The sequence below is a fragment of the Ochlerotatus camptorhynchus genome, unplaced genomic scaffold, assembly GCF_037179485.1.
Source record: "Ochlerotatus camptorhynchus isolate MF236.1 unplaced genomic scaffold, CSIRO-AGI_Acam_v1.1 ptg000367l, whole genome shotgun sequence".
Classification (NCBI taxonomy): domain Eukaryota; kingdom Metazoa; phylum Arthropoda; class Insecta; order Diptera; family Culicidae; genus Ochlerotatus; species Ochlerotatus camptorhynchus.
This window is the reverse complement of record NW_027040855.1, coordinates 4,693,422-4,711,353: the sequence shown is the minus strand read 5'-3', so window position 1 is coordinate 4,711,353 and position 17,932 is coordinate 4,693,422. Positions and strand designations below refer to the sequence as shown.

The window sequence follows — 17,932 nt, the reverse complement described above, 5'->3', positions numbered from 1 at the left end:
TTTAGATGGGTCTCGGTTAGAAGGCCCACGTCGATGCTGTGCTTGCGGAGGAAGTCGGCAAGCTCAATCTCTTTTGCTCTTACAGAGCAAGCATTCCAGGTGACGATAGTTAGCAGTTTAGACGCCATACTGGATGATGAACTTACCGAGCACCTGGATCTGTTCGGGCTTATTGCGGCACTTACGAAGAGCACCGGACATGTTGACGAAAATTTCCATCAGTTCATCCGCTGAGAACAGATCGGGGTTGTTGTTTTGCGCTGTTGGTTGTCTCCAGAATCCAGGGGGGGATGGAGAGCTTTGGCCAGCAAAAACACCGGAAGCTTCTTGAGGGGGGGCGGGTTGCACCCGCGAATTCGCTTGCCTTTGCTGGGGAGCACGAAGAGGCGGAAAATCCTCCGTCCTGAATGCTGGGGTTTTGTCCTTCTTGCGTCCTGGTTGATTGTTGCTTGACGCCTGCTTTCGGATGCGTTTGAAGTCCTCGCGTTTGGAGCACTGTCTGTCGGAACCTTGATGTGCACCACCACAGTTAGCGCATTTTATCGCCACGGCTCCATCCGCAGGGCAGTTGGAAGTGGCGTGTTCTTGAGCGCAGTTGCTGCAGCGTGGCTTGATGTTGCAGTTGCGGGTACCGTGTCCAAAATTGAGGCACCTCATACACTGCGTTACGTCACGATGGCCGCCACGGTATGGCTCCCACCGTACGATGATGGAGCAGATCGATCGGATGGCTTGTAGCGCATTGAGCGTCACCGTCCCTTTCTGGAAGTGCACCAGGAAAAGACAATCCGGGTACGTCTTCACGTTTTCGTCTCTCCTTGTCATTCGGAAGACAGCGATTGGGGCAAGCTTGTACCGGTTGATTTCAGCTTCGACCATCTTGGGGTCGAAGTTTGGTAGACCCCTGATGACTACCTTGAAGGGCTTCTCACCGGGGATGTCGTGCGTGAAGAATTCCGCCTTGGAATCCTTCAGATATTTCACGGCCACTTCGTACTCCGCTTTTGTTCGGAGCATCACCTTGGTGCCGATCCTGCCAAGCTTAAACTCAGCTGCAACGCCCAGCGATGAAAGATCGCCAATCAGCGTGTTGAGTGGGACTTGCTTCACCACCAGTGGAGGAAGCTTCATTTTTGCTGCACTCGGGGTGGCAGCAGTTTCGTTGTCGACGGCGTCGCCGAAATCACCAATGACGCTGACGTTCGTCGCGGTGGCATCGTCCCGTCCACTCACACCATCGGACTGGCCTTGATTTTTCTTCCTCTTCTTTGACCGCTTCACCGTGGCTGTGGTGGTATTCCCTACATCGGTGGGAAGAGTAGCGTACCTATTCGAAATAGGTACACTCAAGCTACCCTCACCGCTGTTCTTCTTCTCCGTTTTCTCTCGGAGCCTGCTCCGGGAGCGCTGTCTTCCCATCACACGAAGCGACCGACACTACTGACGACGCGATTAAACTGCGAATGTTTGGAACAAACTAGAAACTTTAGAACAACTCGACAGAGCGAGCAAAGACCGAACTGTACTGCTTGACGTTCAAGCAGAGAATGCCAGGCACATGTTTAAGTCACGGCCTCAAATATATTGTTTATAACACAGTTCTTAATGTTTAAAAAAAACCGCAGAGCTCTAGGATCAGGTCCATGGATGGACCACTTTTACGGATGTTCCGGATTTTTCGAGGACCGTTCCGTTGTCTCCAGGATCGATATATAGGAACCATGACTGTATTCTGGCTAATTGTGAACATTTGTGCCCATTAATCTAAATTACAGATCTTGCGCCACTTGCAAAACCCTACAAACATACCATTCAAAAAAACGTGTAACAACTCTTTTCACTTTTTAAAAAAGTAGACGACCCTATTTTCATTTTTTTTTTACAATCAAAATCATCTACAAATCTACAAGGCCTCGTCGGAAGATTTGCATGTAGATGTAGTCTCCCTCGATTTGTCCAAGGCATATGGTATGACATGGAAGCTTCATATCTTGACTTCCCTCAAAAAGTGGGACTTCCAAGGATGTATGTTTAACTAAGTAGATTTCTACAGAACCGTAGGTTCCGAGTTTTGAACGCTAGCGCAACCTCTACCCCGAAGTTGCTGGAGAATGGCATCCCGCAAGGGTCTGTCATCTCGGTTACACTGTTTCTCATTGCGATGAACTCAGTGTTTGAACGCATTCCCAAGAATGTACACATTATTGTATACGCCGATGATATCACCCTCATTGATAAATACGGTAGAGTGGTTAGGCATAAAATTCAGGATGCAGTTCAGTCTGTCGTTGACTGGTCAGACTGGGTTTGTGATTTTACCCGAAAAGTCCAAACTGTTGCACGTCTGCTTTGGTCATAATCACAGACCGAGTCTGCCTTTCATTAGTATCGGTGAGCATGCGGTCAAGGCCGTGCGCGAGATGAAACTGCTTGGTGTGACAATTGATAAAAAAAAAATCCGATTTGTTAAGCACACCAAGTTTGTTAAGGATAACGTCAACAACAATCCTTCGGACCCTAAATGGTCGCTTCTCTGAAGCCTCTCGTCGTACTAGGTTGCTAGGGCTCCTCCTCTTTTGAGTTTTCTTGTTAAACTCCTTTTCTCAACAAGTTGGTAAATCTTGTCCTAGGTAAAGACGTTTAACACTTTTTTGGGTCCTGTTTCACGTCATGGTTCTTCTCTATGACTGTTCAGATCTTGGTTCAGATAAACCAATACTTTTATTTATTTTCTTAAGAAGGGATGTCGGTTACGCGCTCAAATAATTGAAAATTCGATAAATATTTAATCGAATAGCTAATCGAATCTTTTCGATTAATCGTTAATCGAATAATTGAACTTTTAGGCATCCCTATAAAATAGGTTAATTTCATGTTTTTTGGTGGTCCTTCGAAAATGTCGAACAGCAGAATTGCAACCAGCAAGTGTAACCCAAGAACCGAAAGCGGTGCGATGCTAGTTTTCATTGCTATGACGACGACTGAATTAAGGGACTTAGAAGCAGAGGGGTGCAAGTCAATTATCTTCATCTATTTCCACTTTTGATGACCATGGCTTCACTAACCTATTTCTCACTATTTCTGCTATGCTCTTCTATCATCCAGAACAACAAACGTATTAATGAATGTGTTTGCCGTCGAGCTATTAACGAAACAGAAAGTCGATCAAGCGAATCGATCAAAATCATTTGCACCACTGCTTCCAAGTTTGGTTACAAAATTACAACTCTGGAGAGCATTTTGTCTGGTCGCGATGAGTGTGCAAAATGTTACGCAATTGCATCCTCTCTATTCGCACACACCCGAAGATCGGAGGCGAATTCCACTTCGACTTGTTTCGTCTACTAAAGACTCTCTGATGACAGTGTTGGGGAAGCAGCAATGCTATTTCGACATGTTTCGTCTAGAAACAATTCTCTGATGACTGTGTTGGGGAAGCAGCATAAGCATGTACGTTTTTCGTGGATTTGTTATTTATTTCAACGTTTTTTGACAATGCTAAACATATACCACTTTTTCAATAGTTTCTTGATAAAAAAAATTAACAGTCGGAAGCATTGCTATCGATCTGTAGGAATATTTCTGAGCGATTGGTGATAAAATTACTGAAATTGGTCCAGGGGCAGCTGAGTTATTAACGTTCAAAATCTTTCATAATTTCGTTACGTTACGTTATGTTTCATTTTTGGTTTTCACAAAGTGTATCTCCATATAGAAATCACAGACGTAGCAGCCGGTGGAAACTAACGTTTTTAAATTGGTTCACTACTTGACTAGCCTATTGGTCCCAAGTACATCTATAAGCTTACCCCATTCTTTACGAAATTCTAGTACTACACTATGTATGTTTTAATTCGCTATGAAAGTGTGACAGATAAAATTAGGGGTTCGTGGATTTTCCTATGTTTCGAGGGGTGCATCGATTAGCTTGGGACCGAAGATAGTACCAGAGCTGAGCAAAAAAGTTGGGCACGTTTCTTCGGGACCTTCTGGTCTTAGAGGTACCTTAATGGACGAAGTCCTACGTCAAAACTTGAATTCAATAACGAACCTTTTCCTTCTAGACATTCAGCCGGGAAAGTTTATTCGCAATTTTGCCTGGATGATGGATCATTTTCATCATTCGTGAGCATATCAAATTGATAGCTTAAATCGATTGCATCAGAAGGAAGATCAAGAAATTACCCTTTTCTTTTGCGTTTAGACGCCACACAGCAAAAAAAAATGTAATATCGATCAACGTAATTCAAGCTGATGTATGAAATAATGATGTAATAGCAAAAAGTAGATACAATATTACATCAATGGATGTAATTTTGTTCGCAAAATCGATGTACATCGTACAATGTGATATTACACAACCGATGGATTGACCTGGTTGCATCAGTTTCGATGTAATATTCAACAACTTTTTTTGCTGTGCATAGAGACAGAAGAAAGTTTCTCCAAATCGACTTCCAAGCAGATTACTGCACGGAGAAAAAATACTACCCAAAATTTGAGTTCTTTTTACTTAATTTTGACTTCAGCCTCTCACTTGCACTCGTTATTGTTGTCAAAAAAGGAACAAGAGATTCGACCCAACGATATAGTTCAGCCCAATAAGTTACTTTTGAGTAAATTGCATATTCTCAAATTTGTGTGAATTAAACTTAATTTTGGGTAGAATATACTTAAGAGTAGGTAATTTTTTTTGCTGGTGTTAAATGGAAACTACTATATGCGATTTACTCAAATTTGGGTTATTGGGCTGAACCCCGGAATTGAGGGAAAAGTACTTAATTTTGGGTTGTTTTTCATCTCCGTGTGTAGAACAGTGATGGCAAACTATAGCTTTAATTTCGTGTGGCCGAAGTGTTTGAGAAATACGCAAAATTCAACTTAAAATATGGGCATTACAGGCCTGAGCGCCACTGCTGTAGAATAATCCGATGGACCGAAGAAGAATTTTCCAAATCGATGTTCAAGCAGCATTACCTCAGATAGTGTCCAAGCAAGGATCAAAGAGTAATAATGATAATAATAAAACATGGTTGTTAATTTGTAGGTAATATTAAGCACTGAGAAGTGTTGTTTAAATTTGTTGTAGCTTTAAAAATCAGTAACACTTCCTTCAGTGAAAAGCTCACAGTGTAAATATTATAGCTTTAGAAAAGACTGACCGGTGACCACACCATTAAGTGGCGTGAAAATCAAAAATTAAATAAACAGTAATCAGTTCAACTATTCAACACATGACAGCATGGTGTGGTCTCGTAAGCAAAGAACAAATAAATGGTACCATTATCAGCGTGCAGTAAATTTGCACGCGAACTCATGTACCAACTCATGTGTTTGTGTTTGTATTTGTGTGTGCATTGAATTAGTCCAAGGGTTCGTGTTCAAACCGAAAACAAAGAGTGTTCCTGCACAAAATGGGTGCTGCAGTGTACGGGTGTGATATGTCCTTGCATTGCACAAACAGTAACACCGACCGACCGACCGTGCAACCGACCCCATGGGAGGTGTCCGATCCGAATACGATGTATCCAAACAATGGCATCGAGTAAATTCAACAGGGTATGTGTTATTTATCATATAATTTGTAGTGTGCGGAATAGGACCAAAAGCGATGACCTGGTCCTACTACGCCTTACCGCAGTAACTGAATGGAATCTGTCATGGCACAAACTGCTGAAACGGATGCGTGTCAGTTTACTTTTGGATTACTCTGTACTTATTGTTGTAGGAGAAAACACAATGTAATTCACTTCGCAAACCAAAACTGTTTAATTGGCATTAAGTTTGGATTTGAAATTTACCTTTACAGTTCCAAGGAATGTAAAGCTCCTTGATGAGCAATATTCTAAGGAGCAAGGAGTTAAGAATAAAATGGTAAGATTAGACAATATTTAATCCTTAATATTCTACTCCAGTTTAGCGATATTAAATTACATACTTCCAGACAAAGAGATGGTAGATCTCTATTTCAACCGCTTCAATGGCTTATCAAAATTGGAAATCACCCCTTTTTACAACTTGCAGCTTCCCTGTTCGCTTAAGCGGAAATCCCTTGTCTAATGTAAGGGGCTGTCCATAAACTACGTAGACAGTTTAGGGGGGGGGGGGGGTTGACAATTATCCTCGGCCCATACAAATTTAAAAAAAATTGTATGGACAATTGTCTACGCAGGGGGAGGGGGGGGTCAAGAATCCCAAAAAAACTGTCTACGTAGTTTATGAACAGGCCCTAATTATAACAGCCGTTCAGCCACCGGAAAAGACCAATGAAACGCAAACTGCTTAATAAATGTCAATATCCTCTACTGTCCTGTAATCGTCAGTCAGTCAACCAACCACAATGAAGCAGCTAACAGGGTGAATCGCCATAACCGACTGTCCTCCAAATCAAAACAATCCAAAATCTCGATTATTTTTCAACGGGACGTATCTGTTTTTGTAAACAAAGATTCATACGTCAATTTGTCGAAACATTTAGCACACTCACGCAAACTTACAACACAATCTTGTAGGAGAAACATTACCCTTTTTGATAGCGATGTTAGTTTGCGTGAGTGTGCTAATAGTTTCGACAAATTGTTGTTTGAATATTTGTTTACAAAAGCAGATACGTGCCTTTGAAAAAGTAATCGAGAAGTGGAGAACGCAAAATCAATTGTGAACGAAGCAAGTCCTTTCATCTTTCCAGTAACCTAGCAGAACCTAGGGCTGAATGCGGTGTATGAGTTTGTTCCGGTGCTTCCGGTTCATTGTGTATTGTGTCTGATCACGCCCGACTGGTAGACGATTGGCTTGGCACATAAACACAGTCACTGGTTCACACATTGTATTTGATGGTGTGAAGAGCACTAGAGGGCTACCATCCAGTAGTGGTGAGGCGCCTGTTTTATGCTATCTTCATCAATCAAGAGAAAATGGAATTTATGGACTTTCACATCTCCACCTTTCATCATCAGTAATCGGAAACATTTTAGCAAATGATTGTCCGCTCCCGTTCGGCCGGAGCTCTCAGCATTAGACATGGAGACACTCCCGCCTGGAAGATGTATTGGCAAGCCTCTCGAGTGACATTTATTACCCCGGGTTGGCAAATTTGTCCGGTCATTGATGTAGAGGCGGCTGTGAGGTGAATTCATACGGAAATTTTGTCGGATTGAAATTGAACAATAAAGCGCTCAAGGCATTAGAAATAAAATGCTATTGACAATGGATGAATCAAAATTGAGCATTAACAAGTTGCACAAAATGTATAGGCGATACGATTTCCAGATACCAGGGAAGTAAACGTCCAGCTGTTACCACATTCATACAAAGTACAAAATAAGCAATAATTCTGGAGTATCTAGTGTCAGCTAGTACCTTGCCGTTACGTATCCTTACTAAACCAATCTAATATAATATAAAAGCAGCCCGTACGAGAAAGCATCCTGGAAAATGATTAGGTTAGATAACGCCCAACCATTTTTCTTGACAATATTGAAGTTTGCAGCAAATCTACGATATGACACAAACATCAAAACGGCCAGGCCTTCTACGTTGTATTTGCCACAAAAATGATTCTTGGAAATGATTCGAGTAAAAATAAAAATATTAAAACAACGAAGCATTTCTTGAATCCACAGGGGTTGATGGATGCGCGGATATAGCGCACCTAATGTATCCAGTAATCCCTTCCAGTCTGTTGTAAGCTACTCGTGTAGATCGTGACCAGGGTGGCCAGATCATTTTTTGCATTATCGGTAGCTTCTCAAAACTTTTATCGGTAGTTATCGGTAGGCCGTCTTAAGAAAGCTTTCCAGATACTTGAAATCTTTGTGAGCGGGGGGGGGGGAGACTGTGCTCCAGAACAATACACTGTCCTTCAGTTCTTCTGCTCTAAACGTGTCGATATCAATATTACTAATTCTAATGCTAAGTCCTAATTCAGACTACACGGAAATCAACACATTTTTCAAGATTACTAAAAATCGGTGATTATCGGTAGAAAAGTGAAAAATCTGTAGTTTTTAACCTTTTGTCTGAGAATCGGTAGGAATTCCGAAAATCAGTAGGACTACCGATAAATCGGTAAATCTGGTCACCCTGATCGTGGCATCTTAATACTTCTTTGAAAAGGTGACGAATCATCACAAGGATCTCCCCAAGCTATTTCTGATTAACCGCTTAAGAGCGGTAAGTAAGTAAGCTTCATGCTATACACAGAACATCATCTGCGACTTTTCCGCTTTCATAGGAGAAAATACTCAACTTCCAAAGGAATCAAAAACAACGGAAAACTGAACCACAGACCGAACAAACGGAATACCGTTCATAAATACACACGGAAATGACATTTGTTCGACAAAACCTGTACTCGCGAAGTTTTCTTCCAACCTTTTATCGAGTTGCAAAGCTAGTAAATCGCCTTCAGATAAGATCCACAAAACCACGATGATAAATAAAAACGAGCAATTTGAAAGCAGAAAAATGTTCACGTCCGTTTAGATGCAGAGCACATTTCGATCTTCATCTCAAATGGACTAAAGATCGAAAAGGAAAAAAGTCAAAAGACGGTAGGTCGAATAGAGTGTTTTAATTAAGTATAACAAAAAAATCGAAAGAAGCAAAGACATAATCTGAGTGAAGTGATTCATTTCAGAATGCCGTTTGAATTTTAATCCTTTCTTTTGAATTCTACTCACTTTGAACGTTTTCAAATAATTCTCTTGCAGTGAAGAAACAATTTCCATAGATTTCGAATTAAAAATAATTTGGTATTCAACTCAGAGCTCTCCTGAAATTGTTTTCCGTGTTCGTTTGAAGTTTTCCTGGAATTATTTTCGGATTTAATTGTAATCCTCCTTTCAGCAGACTCCCAAACTATTCTCCGAAAACTTATCCTCAGAATTCCCTTGGAGTCCTTTTCAAAATTCCGTAGGAATTAACTTCAGGAATTGGTATGAATTTTCTCATAAATTTCTTTCGAATGATATTCAGGGTTAACTTAGATTTCTACTCAAAACTACCTTGGTATTCAGGTTTCGTTTAGAATCTGGAGTTCCTGAGGACTACCTTGAAAACAGATTACACTTGATGTTTTCCTCACGTGTGCATAATAAAATTCATGATATTATTTTAAACGAGATTTTAAATACAAAATACTTAGTGAGATGGAATTATTTGGAAATTAGCTGAGTAATGATTAAATTCCCTAAGGATCATAGGTTTTCCAGGAAAAATTAAATTCACTGAGGATTCCAGATTTTCCAGGGATTTCAAGGTAGTAGACTCACTGAAATTCTATAATTTTTTTTTCTTCTTCTTCTTCTTCCTCTTCTTCTTCTTCTTCTTCTTCTTCTTCCTGACATGAGACGGAACAATTGTTCGCGATTTGAGTCCAATGTGGAATAGCTTTATTTATCCTTCTATTATTTGCCGATTATTCTCTTTTTCAAACCAGAAAATGTTCTTAGCAAGTGCAAGGAATTATTTTCCGGAATTTCAGCCTAGAATTTCGCCCAAATGATCGTTCAGCCTAATAACCATTCGGTTAATAACCATTCGGCCTAATGAACATTCGGCCTAATAACCCAGCATCCACCCATAGCATTAAATATAACCAGCCATCCTCCGTGATCACGATATTCGTGCAGGATGGTTGAATGTAGTTCACGTCAGGCAACACTCTACAATTCGATATTGAAGTTACAATTGAGCGATAGAATAATCGAGTTACAAAACAACAATCCCATAGGGAATCATTTTATAGGACAATAAAAGTAGCAATGAAATTAATTTATTACATTGGTTCTATACGAAATCTATGACAAAACGACGAAAGACATAAGGTCAAAGAACAAAAGGTTGAATGAATAAAAGGTTGAATTAAATTAAGAGGGACAAATAAATAATCAAAGGGACGTAAGCTCGAATGTGCAATAGGTTGAATGAACAAATTCTCGAAATGAACTTAGAGAGACAAAAAGTCGAATTCACAAAAGGTCTAATGGACAACAGGTCGATTGGAAAAGGTCAGACGGACAAAAGGTCGAATTGATAAAAGCTTGAATGGACGCATGCTCGAATGAATAACAGGTCGAATTTAAATTAAAGCGACAAACAAATGGTCGAATGGACGTAAGGTCGAATGGACAAGAGGTTGAATGCACAAATGGTCGAATTTAAATTATAAGGGCAAAATGTCGAATGAACAGCAGGTCGACAATAACAAAAAATCCTTTAAATTTGTCGAACCTCTTAACGGAATCCCTTTATGAAGAGCTTTGAGTGGGTTGGTTTATTTCCTTTAAATTCCGTTATAATTGCTTATCTTTTGACAGATACGCGTATTTCGTCTACTACTTGCAGACTTCTTCAGTGCCAAGTACTCAACACCACTATTGGATCAAAAAACCAACATCAAAATTGACGAAATATTGTTAATAACATTTTCACTCAGAGCTTAAAATCACTTAAAAAATTATTATGCATATACTCCCAAAGAAGTGCTCATGATTTTCATAAGTAATATATTCTAGAGTTATTTGTCTCTTATATTTCCGTTACACGCCATTTGACCTTTTGTTCACTTAGACTTTTTCTATTCAACCTCTTGTCCATCCAACCTTTTGTTCACTTAGACCATTTGTCCATTCGACCTTTTATCCCTTCGACCTTTTGTCCTGCAACCTCTTTACGTATCCATACTGCTGGCACTAATAAAGTTTACGCTGTGATTTTTTTGTATCTCTAACATTAAAAAAAAACTGCCTTCTCAGAACGTGCATCTTAATTTCTAAAATGTTGACTGCTGGTGGATCAACTATTCAAGGTCTACTGGTATAGTTTTCAGCTTGATTAGCTGAGTGTTCAGTGCTGAGTTCCAGGTAAAATAGAAAAAAAAATTATAGCACTCATTCCAACACACATGGGCCGGGACCAACGGCTTTACTTCCCTTCCGAAGGAAGGCATGATCAGAGATGTTATGCTTCAGAACATCCCGGCGGCGCCGACTGGGATTGAACCCAGGCCTGCTGGGGTGAGAGGTAATCACGCTTACCACTACACCACCGGCACCGTTTCTTTCGACCTTCTATCCATTCGACCTTTTGTCCATTCAACATTTTGTCAAGGGGTAAGTCACTCAGCACATTGTGCCGAAATTAGATTCGACACAGCTTGAGCACATCCATCGGCATACCTTGGGCACACCTTCGGCACAATCTCGTAGGCATTGGATTGTTGTAATTAAAATGGGAGTACTACTGGACAACTGTCATTGAGGTTGTTCACATCATTACGTGCCGTTTGACTGTATATTTAGGAGCATCTTCAAATTTAATATACCTTGCATTTTATCCACTCTACCTTTTGTCCATTCAACCTTTTGTACATTGCAAACTTTTGTCAGTTCAGCCTTCAATACATATAAGCTTCATTTGACCATTTGTTTATTCGACCATTAGTCTTTTGACCTTTCGTTAAAAATTCAAATTTTGAACTGAGCAGTCAACGTTTCAAAAAGAAGTGTTCACGTGATGAACATTGCCAAAGGAAACAACCTTCTTTCGAAATCCAGAGTCTGGATTTCAAGGTCCAGTTCATCTAAATTATCAAATTGACCCCAAGTTAAAGACAAACGGTTTAGCAAATAGTCGTTCCCTGTAATCATTATTCAACTTAGTGGAATTAATTAGCTGAAGCGTATTTCGTTCTTCGCGAAAAATGGTTGATATCATAAACACAAGTGATCAACTTGAGTGTAAGTCACCCTCTCAAGCCACCATCACAACTAATTACCATAAGTGGCACTCAAGCGGTTCGAAACTTTGTTCCCACATTTTCCTTATGTGTACTTAGACACACATCCTTAACGCATCACTTTTCCATCTCTTCCTCTCGAAATCTTTCCAGGAGTGGTTCAACGTAATCATCGCCCTGCTCACCGCATTCCTTCTGCTCGGTTCATCAACTCTGGTCGCCATTACGGTTCTGGTGACGACCGAGCTGGGCCCACGCAAGCTGACCGCTGCCACCAGCACACTGGCCACCGGGATCTCCGGCAGCATCGGACTCAGCTGGTTCCTGCCGATCCTGTGTGCCACCTCCACGCCCCTCGTGTACAGCGTAATGTTCGAATCACCCGACCACTGGTGGCACACGACGGATTCCTTCGGTTTCATCCTGTTCATCGTCATCGAGTCGCTGTTTGTGATACTATTTTTATTGCTGTTTCTGACACTGATGAAGAAACTTTTGTACCTCGCCAAGAAGCACGATAAACACAACACTTCAATCCTGAGAAGGTAGGTACAGGGAAAGGGAGTGACGGCGCAGGCGGAGAAACGATTATCCCCATCACCGCTTTTTGAATGGCTCTAATTGGGGTGGAGGGGATGGACGGTCTTTTGCTATAAAAGGATTTTATTACATGCTGGGAGCGCAATTGTGGCATCTGTGACAGAGCTGCGAATTGCTGTTTTATTTGAAAACATCAGCAATCGTACACCTCGTACCTAAAAGGTAATGTTGCATACAGCTAGGAACGATTTACAATTGCTTTACGACTAGGACTTTAGAATTTTATGACTGCAGCTGTCGATCGCATACACGATATGGTGCAGAGCTCCAGTGTCAATATGTGCACATGACGAAACGATCAAAATCTGAGCAAATGGAGCCATTTGGTGTCCGACGGATTGCATATAATAGTTCTGTACGAGGATAGATTTTTGCTCAAACAAAAAAGTCCTCTGCATTCAGCTACGCATAAAAAGGTACAATCCTTTTGGTGTTGATGTAAATCGCTAATGCGATCATATTGCAATATAGCTCATATAGCATTTTTTATTTTCAGCAACCCAGTTGTTCTATTTACTCTTGCTTCAAAAGCTAATATGAATCAGGAAAAAAATACCCGCAGTTCAGCTACATTGTAAAACCGGAATTCGTATTAAGTTGAAAACCACTGTTGTTTAAAATCATTCATTGTCGACGAACATTACAAAACAGCTTTGGTCACCATCGCGAGATGAAAATGTCGCTTTTCCGTGAGGAAGCTGTGTTACAAATGCTCATTTTAATTAAAATTAATTAGCGATTTTGTGATCGAGTGAGTTTGTGCGTGATTGAGTGAGTGTGTGAGTGTGTGAGTGTGTGAGTGAGTGAATGAAAATTATATCACTGCTGACTGTGGCTCACTGTTTGCGAAGTTTACAGGATGTATGTGTCAAACACATGCTTGTTGCTTATGCCGTGGATACACTTGGATGACAACTATGCAAAAACTATACAAGTGTGACCATGAATGTGCTCATAATTTATTATACAAATAATGGTTATGTTCATAGTTTGTCATACAAGTGTATCCGCGGTACTACTAGTACATCGTATCATCATAACATCGAATGATCTAAATGAAATGAGCATTTCAAACCTTAATCATAACATAAGTTAAATGACAAAAAAGTAATGGACTATAATGGGAATAACATAAAATCTAGTGAATCAGACAAAGTTTTCCGTCCAGGCTCCGTCCAAATCAAATGGAGACTAACGTCACAAATAATCGCAAAAAGTACAGGAACTCAGGGATGACTAAATTTATCTAATGGTTACTTGTGAAAAACCTGAAAAATCTGCCGAAAAATTAGAAATACTCAGTCCAGGAGTAGTACCAATAGACTGAGTAAATCCAATCTTTACTTTTCTCACATTCGGAAATTTTTTCCTGGACAAACCATTTAAAACATGAGGCAAATTTACTCATCGCTGAGTTCCTGCAGTGAATGTGCTTTACGAGTTAACTAAACTCAAATGTGGGTCGTTCTCATTCGCCGTGCAGGTTCCTATTGGTTCTTAAATTGTCTTATCTTGCTTCGCCTTCGCGCTGCCTTCAGATGATGTGAAATGTCTCAACGCGAAATGCAATAGATTAACTGTTTCCAACATGTACTTAATCAACACCATCTTAAGCTTACCATCCTTCAACAACAATAAATTCTTTCAACCGGATCAAACTGCACGAGCACCTCTACCAAAAGAAAATTCAATGAACCAGAAAATAAACTTTAATTCATAGATCACAATCTCTTTCCACACCCCAATAAAGTTGCACACCCACACATCTACTTCTTCGGAAACATTGACTGCATTTCCTCTAACATAAAAAAATGACTGAAATAAATACGAAACCCGTTTTCTCACTTTATCACACACGAGTCCAAAAGAGAGAAGAAGAAAGAAATACAGACAGCCGATGCCAAGCTGAAACTTTTACCAGACTCCACTTTGGCAGCTGCAGCAGCAACAACAATAACGTGGACAAAGTTTCAGGCAGCTGATTCATTTTTTTCTTCGTCTGTTACGTGACACACAACATAGTAGTAGAACTTTTTATCCATGCCTTAGTCCATTTTTCTCACCGTTCTAAACCTACTCCGGGAAGTGAGCTCGGGAAAGTTTCATTTTATCTTCAAGCGGCTTTTGTCGTACAGTTTTCCTTTAGTCCTGCGAGATGTCGAACTCTTTGGCATGCTAAAATTTACGACGGAGAGATCCAAGGAAAACTCCAAACCTCGGCATAAAGGACCCGGGTGAGATGAATAGGGCTGTTATTTTGGGGAAAATTTGTGGCGAAACTGTTTCATTTTGGGTGTACAATGCAAGAAGCAAGTATCGGCGGAAGGTCTGCGTGTCTATTACAAGGAGTCACTGCTTTCTGTGGATTCTTCGTTCAAGAAGCGCAGTGGCTAGCTAACTACCTACACGGGATTATTTAGATTTTTCTGATTTTCAAATAAGACCACTCCAAAACAGGGTTGCTTCCATTCACTTCACTATGAAAGAGGTTTTACGGAATTAGATGTTTCATGCTGCTTCTGACAGCACTCACCATTAGAGGGCGCAGGGTAGCCTTCAATAGTATGGGCTGGTGGAAAATCGACTTGAGAATGTATGGCAGAATTCGCTTTAAATTGAAAATATCAATAATGGCGGACAAATGATATATTATTTCTACATAATGTCACTATTACTAAAAAGAACAAAATGTAGAAATTGTCTCACTACTAGAAGCAAGGTCTTTTATTGAAGATTGCTGTACAAGAGCATAGAAGGTGTTCAGAGTTTTCCTTTCCTATGCCACAGAATTGACACATATCCTCTTTAAGTTTTCCAGTTAACTTCAAGTAATAAACCCTCCGTTACTCGCGCTGTTGTACTTTGTTCAACACACATGAGTTTTCCATTGCCATTTTGTTGCTGAGTAACCAATCGATCTGAAACCAAAGAGTATTCCACAAAAAAACTTGTTTTGATCGAAACAAGCTAAACTTTGATTACAGTAAACACCTAAAAAATGCGGATAATAGGGAAAATGTAAATGGAAACCGCGTCAACTGTGACCATTAGACTGATGCAAAATTTGAAATTTTCGCTCCACGGTGTTCAAACGGTTTCAAATTGGGTCCTGATTAGCCTCCGAAAGTTTAAACTCATTTGATAAGAAACTGACTTGGCACAAACCATTTGAAGTTTATATGGAAATTACTATGGGAAAACAAAACTTTTTGTTCCTTGTCTTCTAGCCTTTTTACATATTGCACTGTTAACAAATTATATTGCTATTCTTATGGGAATTTTTATCATCTACAACTTTGCAGGAAATCGTTTTTCAGCCAAACTTCAAAATAAATAGTTATTCTTTGTTTAAGAGATTGATAATCTTATGGTTATCTTGCAACTGTATTATGAGCAATACTGTATTCTGTAGTGTGACATAGTAGCCATGATTTCTGTCCTCTATTCTACGCGCCATAAACACCAATGTTGCCTGCTAAACAGTTGATTGAGCATAATCATAAGACATCAGTGACTTGAATCATTAATAACTTTTGTTCCTTACATTTGATCAAAAACTAGTTTTCAACAAAGTTGTAGCCGAGAAAATTTTCAACAAGTTCAGCTATTATTTTTTAAAGTAGAGTGAACGGGTGAGTTTTGAGATAGATATGAACCGAAATTATGGTTTCTTTATAGTAATTCCCATACAAACTTCAAATGGTTTGTGCCAAGTCAGTTCCTCACTAAATGAGTTCAAATTTTGGGAGGCTAATCAGGGCCCAATTTGGAACAGTTTGAGCACTGTGGAGCGAAAATTTCAAATTTCGCATCAGTCAAGTGGGATTTGACTTAATTGATTACAACATGGAATATATCGATATCCTGACCAGATAGAAAGTTACTGTCTCCAAAAAAAGTTGTGCAGGAGATTATAGCCTTGTCGCTGGCTGATAGTAGTTCAGAACTTTCTCACTACGTAGCGCTAGTATACATGTAAAATTCTCGCATGTGATATATCTCGAAATCCTGACCAGATAGAAAATTACTGTCTTTCACAAAGTTTTTCAGGAGGTTAAAGCCTATTGCTTGGTGCTCAATAGTTCAGAATTTGCTCACTACGTGACGCTTGTATACACGTGAAATTCTCAAATAAAATGGGGCTTTTTACGGATGTCACTTCACGGTAAAAACTTAACACTTGTCGTCACGGTGAAGCGAATCCCATTTGATTTGCACGGCAATCACGGCTCTTATTATGAGTATCACTTCCTTATCACCGTGTAGTGACACCCGTAATAAGGCCCAATATCTCGAGTTCCCAACCAGATAGAAAGGTACTGTCTTTGGCATAGTTGTTCAAGAGGTCAAGGCTTTTTCGCAGCTGGACAGTAGCTCAGAGTTTTCTCACTTTGCGGTGCTACTATAGATGTGAAACGCTCGCATATAAAATATCTCTAGATCCTGACCAGATAGAAAGTAAATGTATTGGGCAAAGTTTTTCAATAAGTCAAGATCTTTTTGTTGGGTGACAAAAGTTCAGAATTTTCTCACTATGTGGTGCAAGTATATACGTGCCTTTCTCGCATATTCAATAGCTCGAGATCTTGATCAGCTAGAAAGTTGCTGTCTTCGGCAAAGTTGTTTAGGGGGTCAAGATTTGTTGGCTGGTGGACAGTAGTTTAGAATTTTCTCACTTCATGGTGCCAGTATACATGTGAAATTCTCGCATATAAAATATCTCAAGGTCTTGACCAGATAGAAAATTACTGTCGTCGGCAAAGTTGTTCAGGATATCACAAAATTTTTGCTCGTGGACAGTTGTTCAAAATTTTGTCACTACGTAGTGCTAGTTGAATGTGAAATTCTCGCCTGTGATATATCTCGAGATCCTGACCAGATAGAAAGTTACCGTCTTGAACAAAGTTGTTCAGGAGGTTAAAGCCTAGAGTTTGTGAGAAAATTCTGATCCACTGTTCACTAGCCAAAAGACCTTGACCTCCTGAACAACTTTGTTGAAGACAGTAACTTTCTATCTGATTAGGATCTCGAGATATAGCATATGCGAGAAGTGTACATGTATACTAACGCCACGGAGTGAGAAAATTCTTAAATACTGTTTACAAACCAAAAAGGCTTAGACCTCCTGAACAACTTTGTCCAAGACAGTAACTTTCTATCTGGTCAGGATCTCGAAACAAACCACATGCGAGAATTTCACGTGTATTCTAGTGCTACGTAGTGAGAAAATCTTGAACTACTGTCCACTAGCAAAAACTATCTGATCAGAATCTCGAGATATTTTACATGCGAGAATTTCGCATGTATACTAACGCCACGTAGTGTGAAAATTCTGAACTATTGTGCACCAAGCAATAGACATTGACCTCATGAACAACTTTTTCGAAGACAGTAATTTTCTACCTGACCAGAATCTCGAGCTTAGCATACGCGAAAATTTTACACGTTTACTAGCGCCATGTGGTGAGAAAATTCTAGGCTACTGTCCACTAGCCAAAAATTCTTGACCCCCTGAACAAGTTTGCTAAAAACAGTAACTTTCTATCTGCTTAGGATCTCGAGCTATTGTATATGCGAGAATTGCATGTGTAT

The 17,932-nt window shown here is 39.9% G+C and overlaps 1 protein-coding gene across 1 annotated transcript in view; it reads left to right on the top strand.

The window, feature by feature from the left end:
* Positions 1-17,932, top strand: part of LOC135709864 (uncharacterized) — a 949,216-nt gene that overhangs the window by 860,199 nt on the left and 71,085 nt on the right. Inside the window, exon 21 of the mRNA XM_065232287.1 lies at positions 11,894-12,285. Coding sequence (XP_065088359.1) covers positions 11,894-12,285 — 392 coding nt within the window. The remainder of the gene's footprint in view (positions 1-11,893; positions 12,286-17,932) is intronic.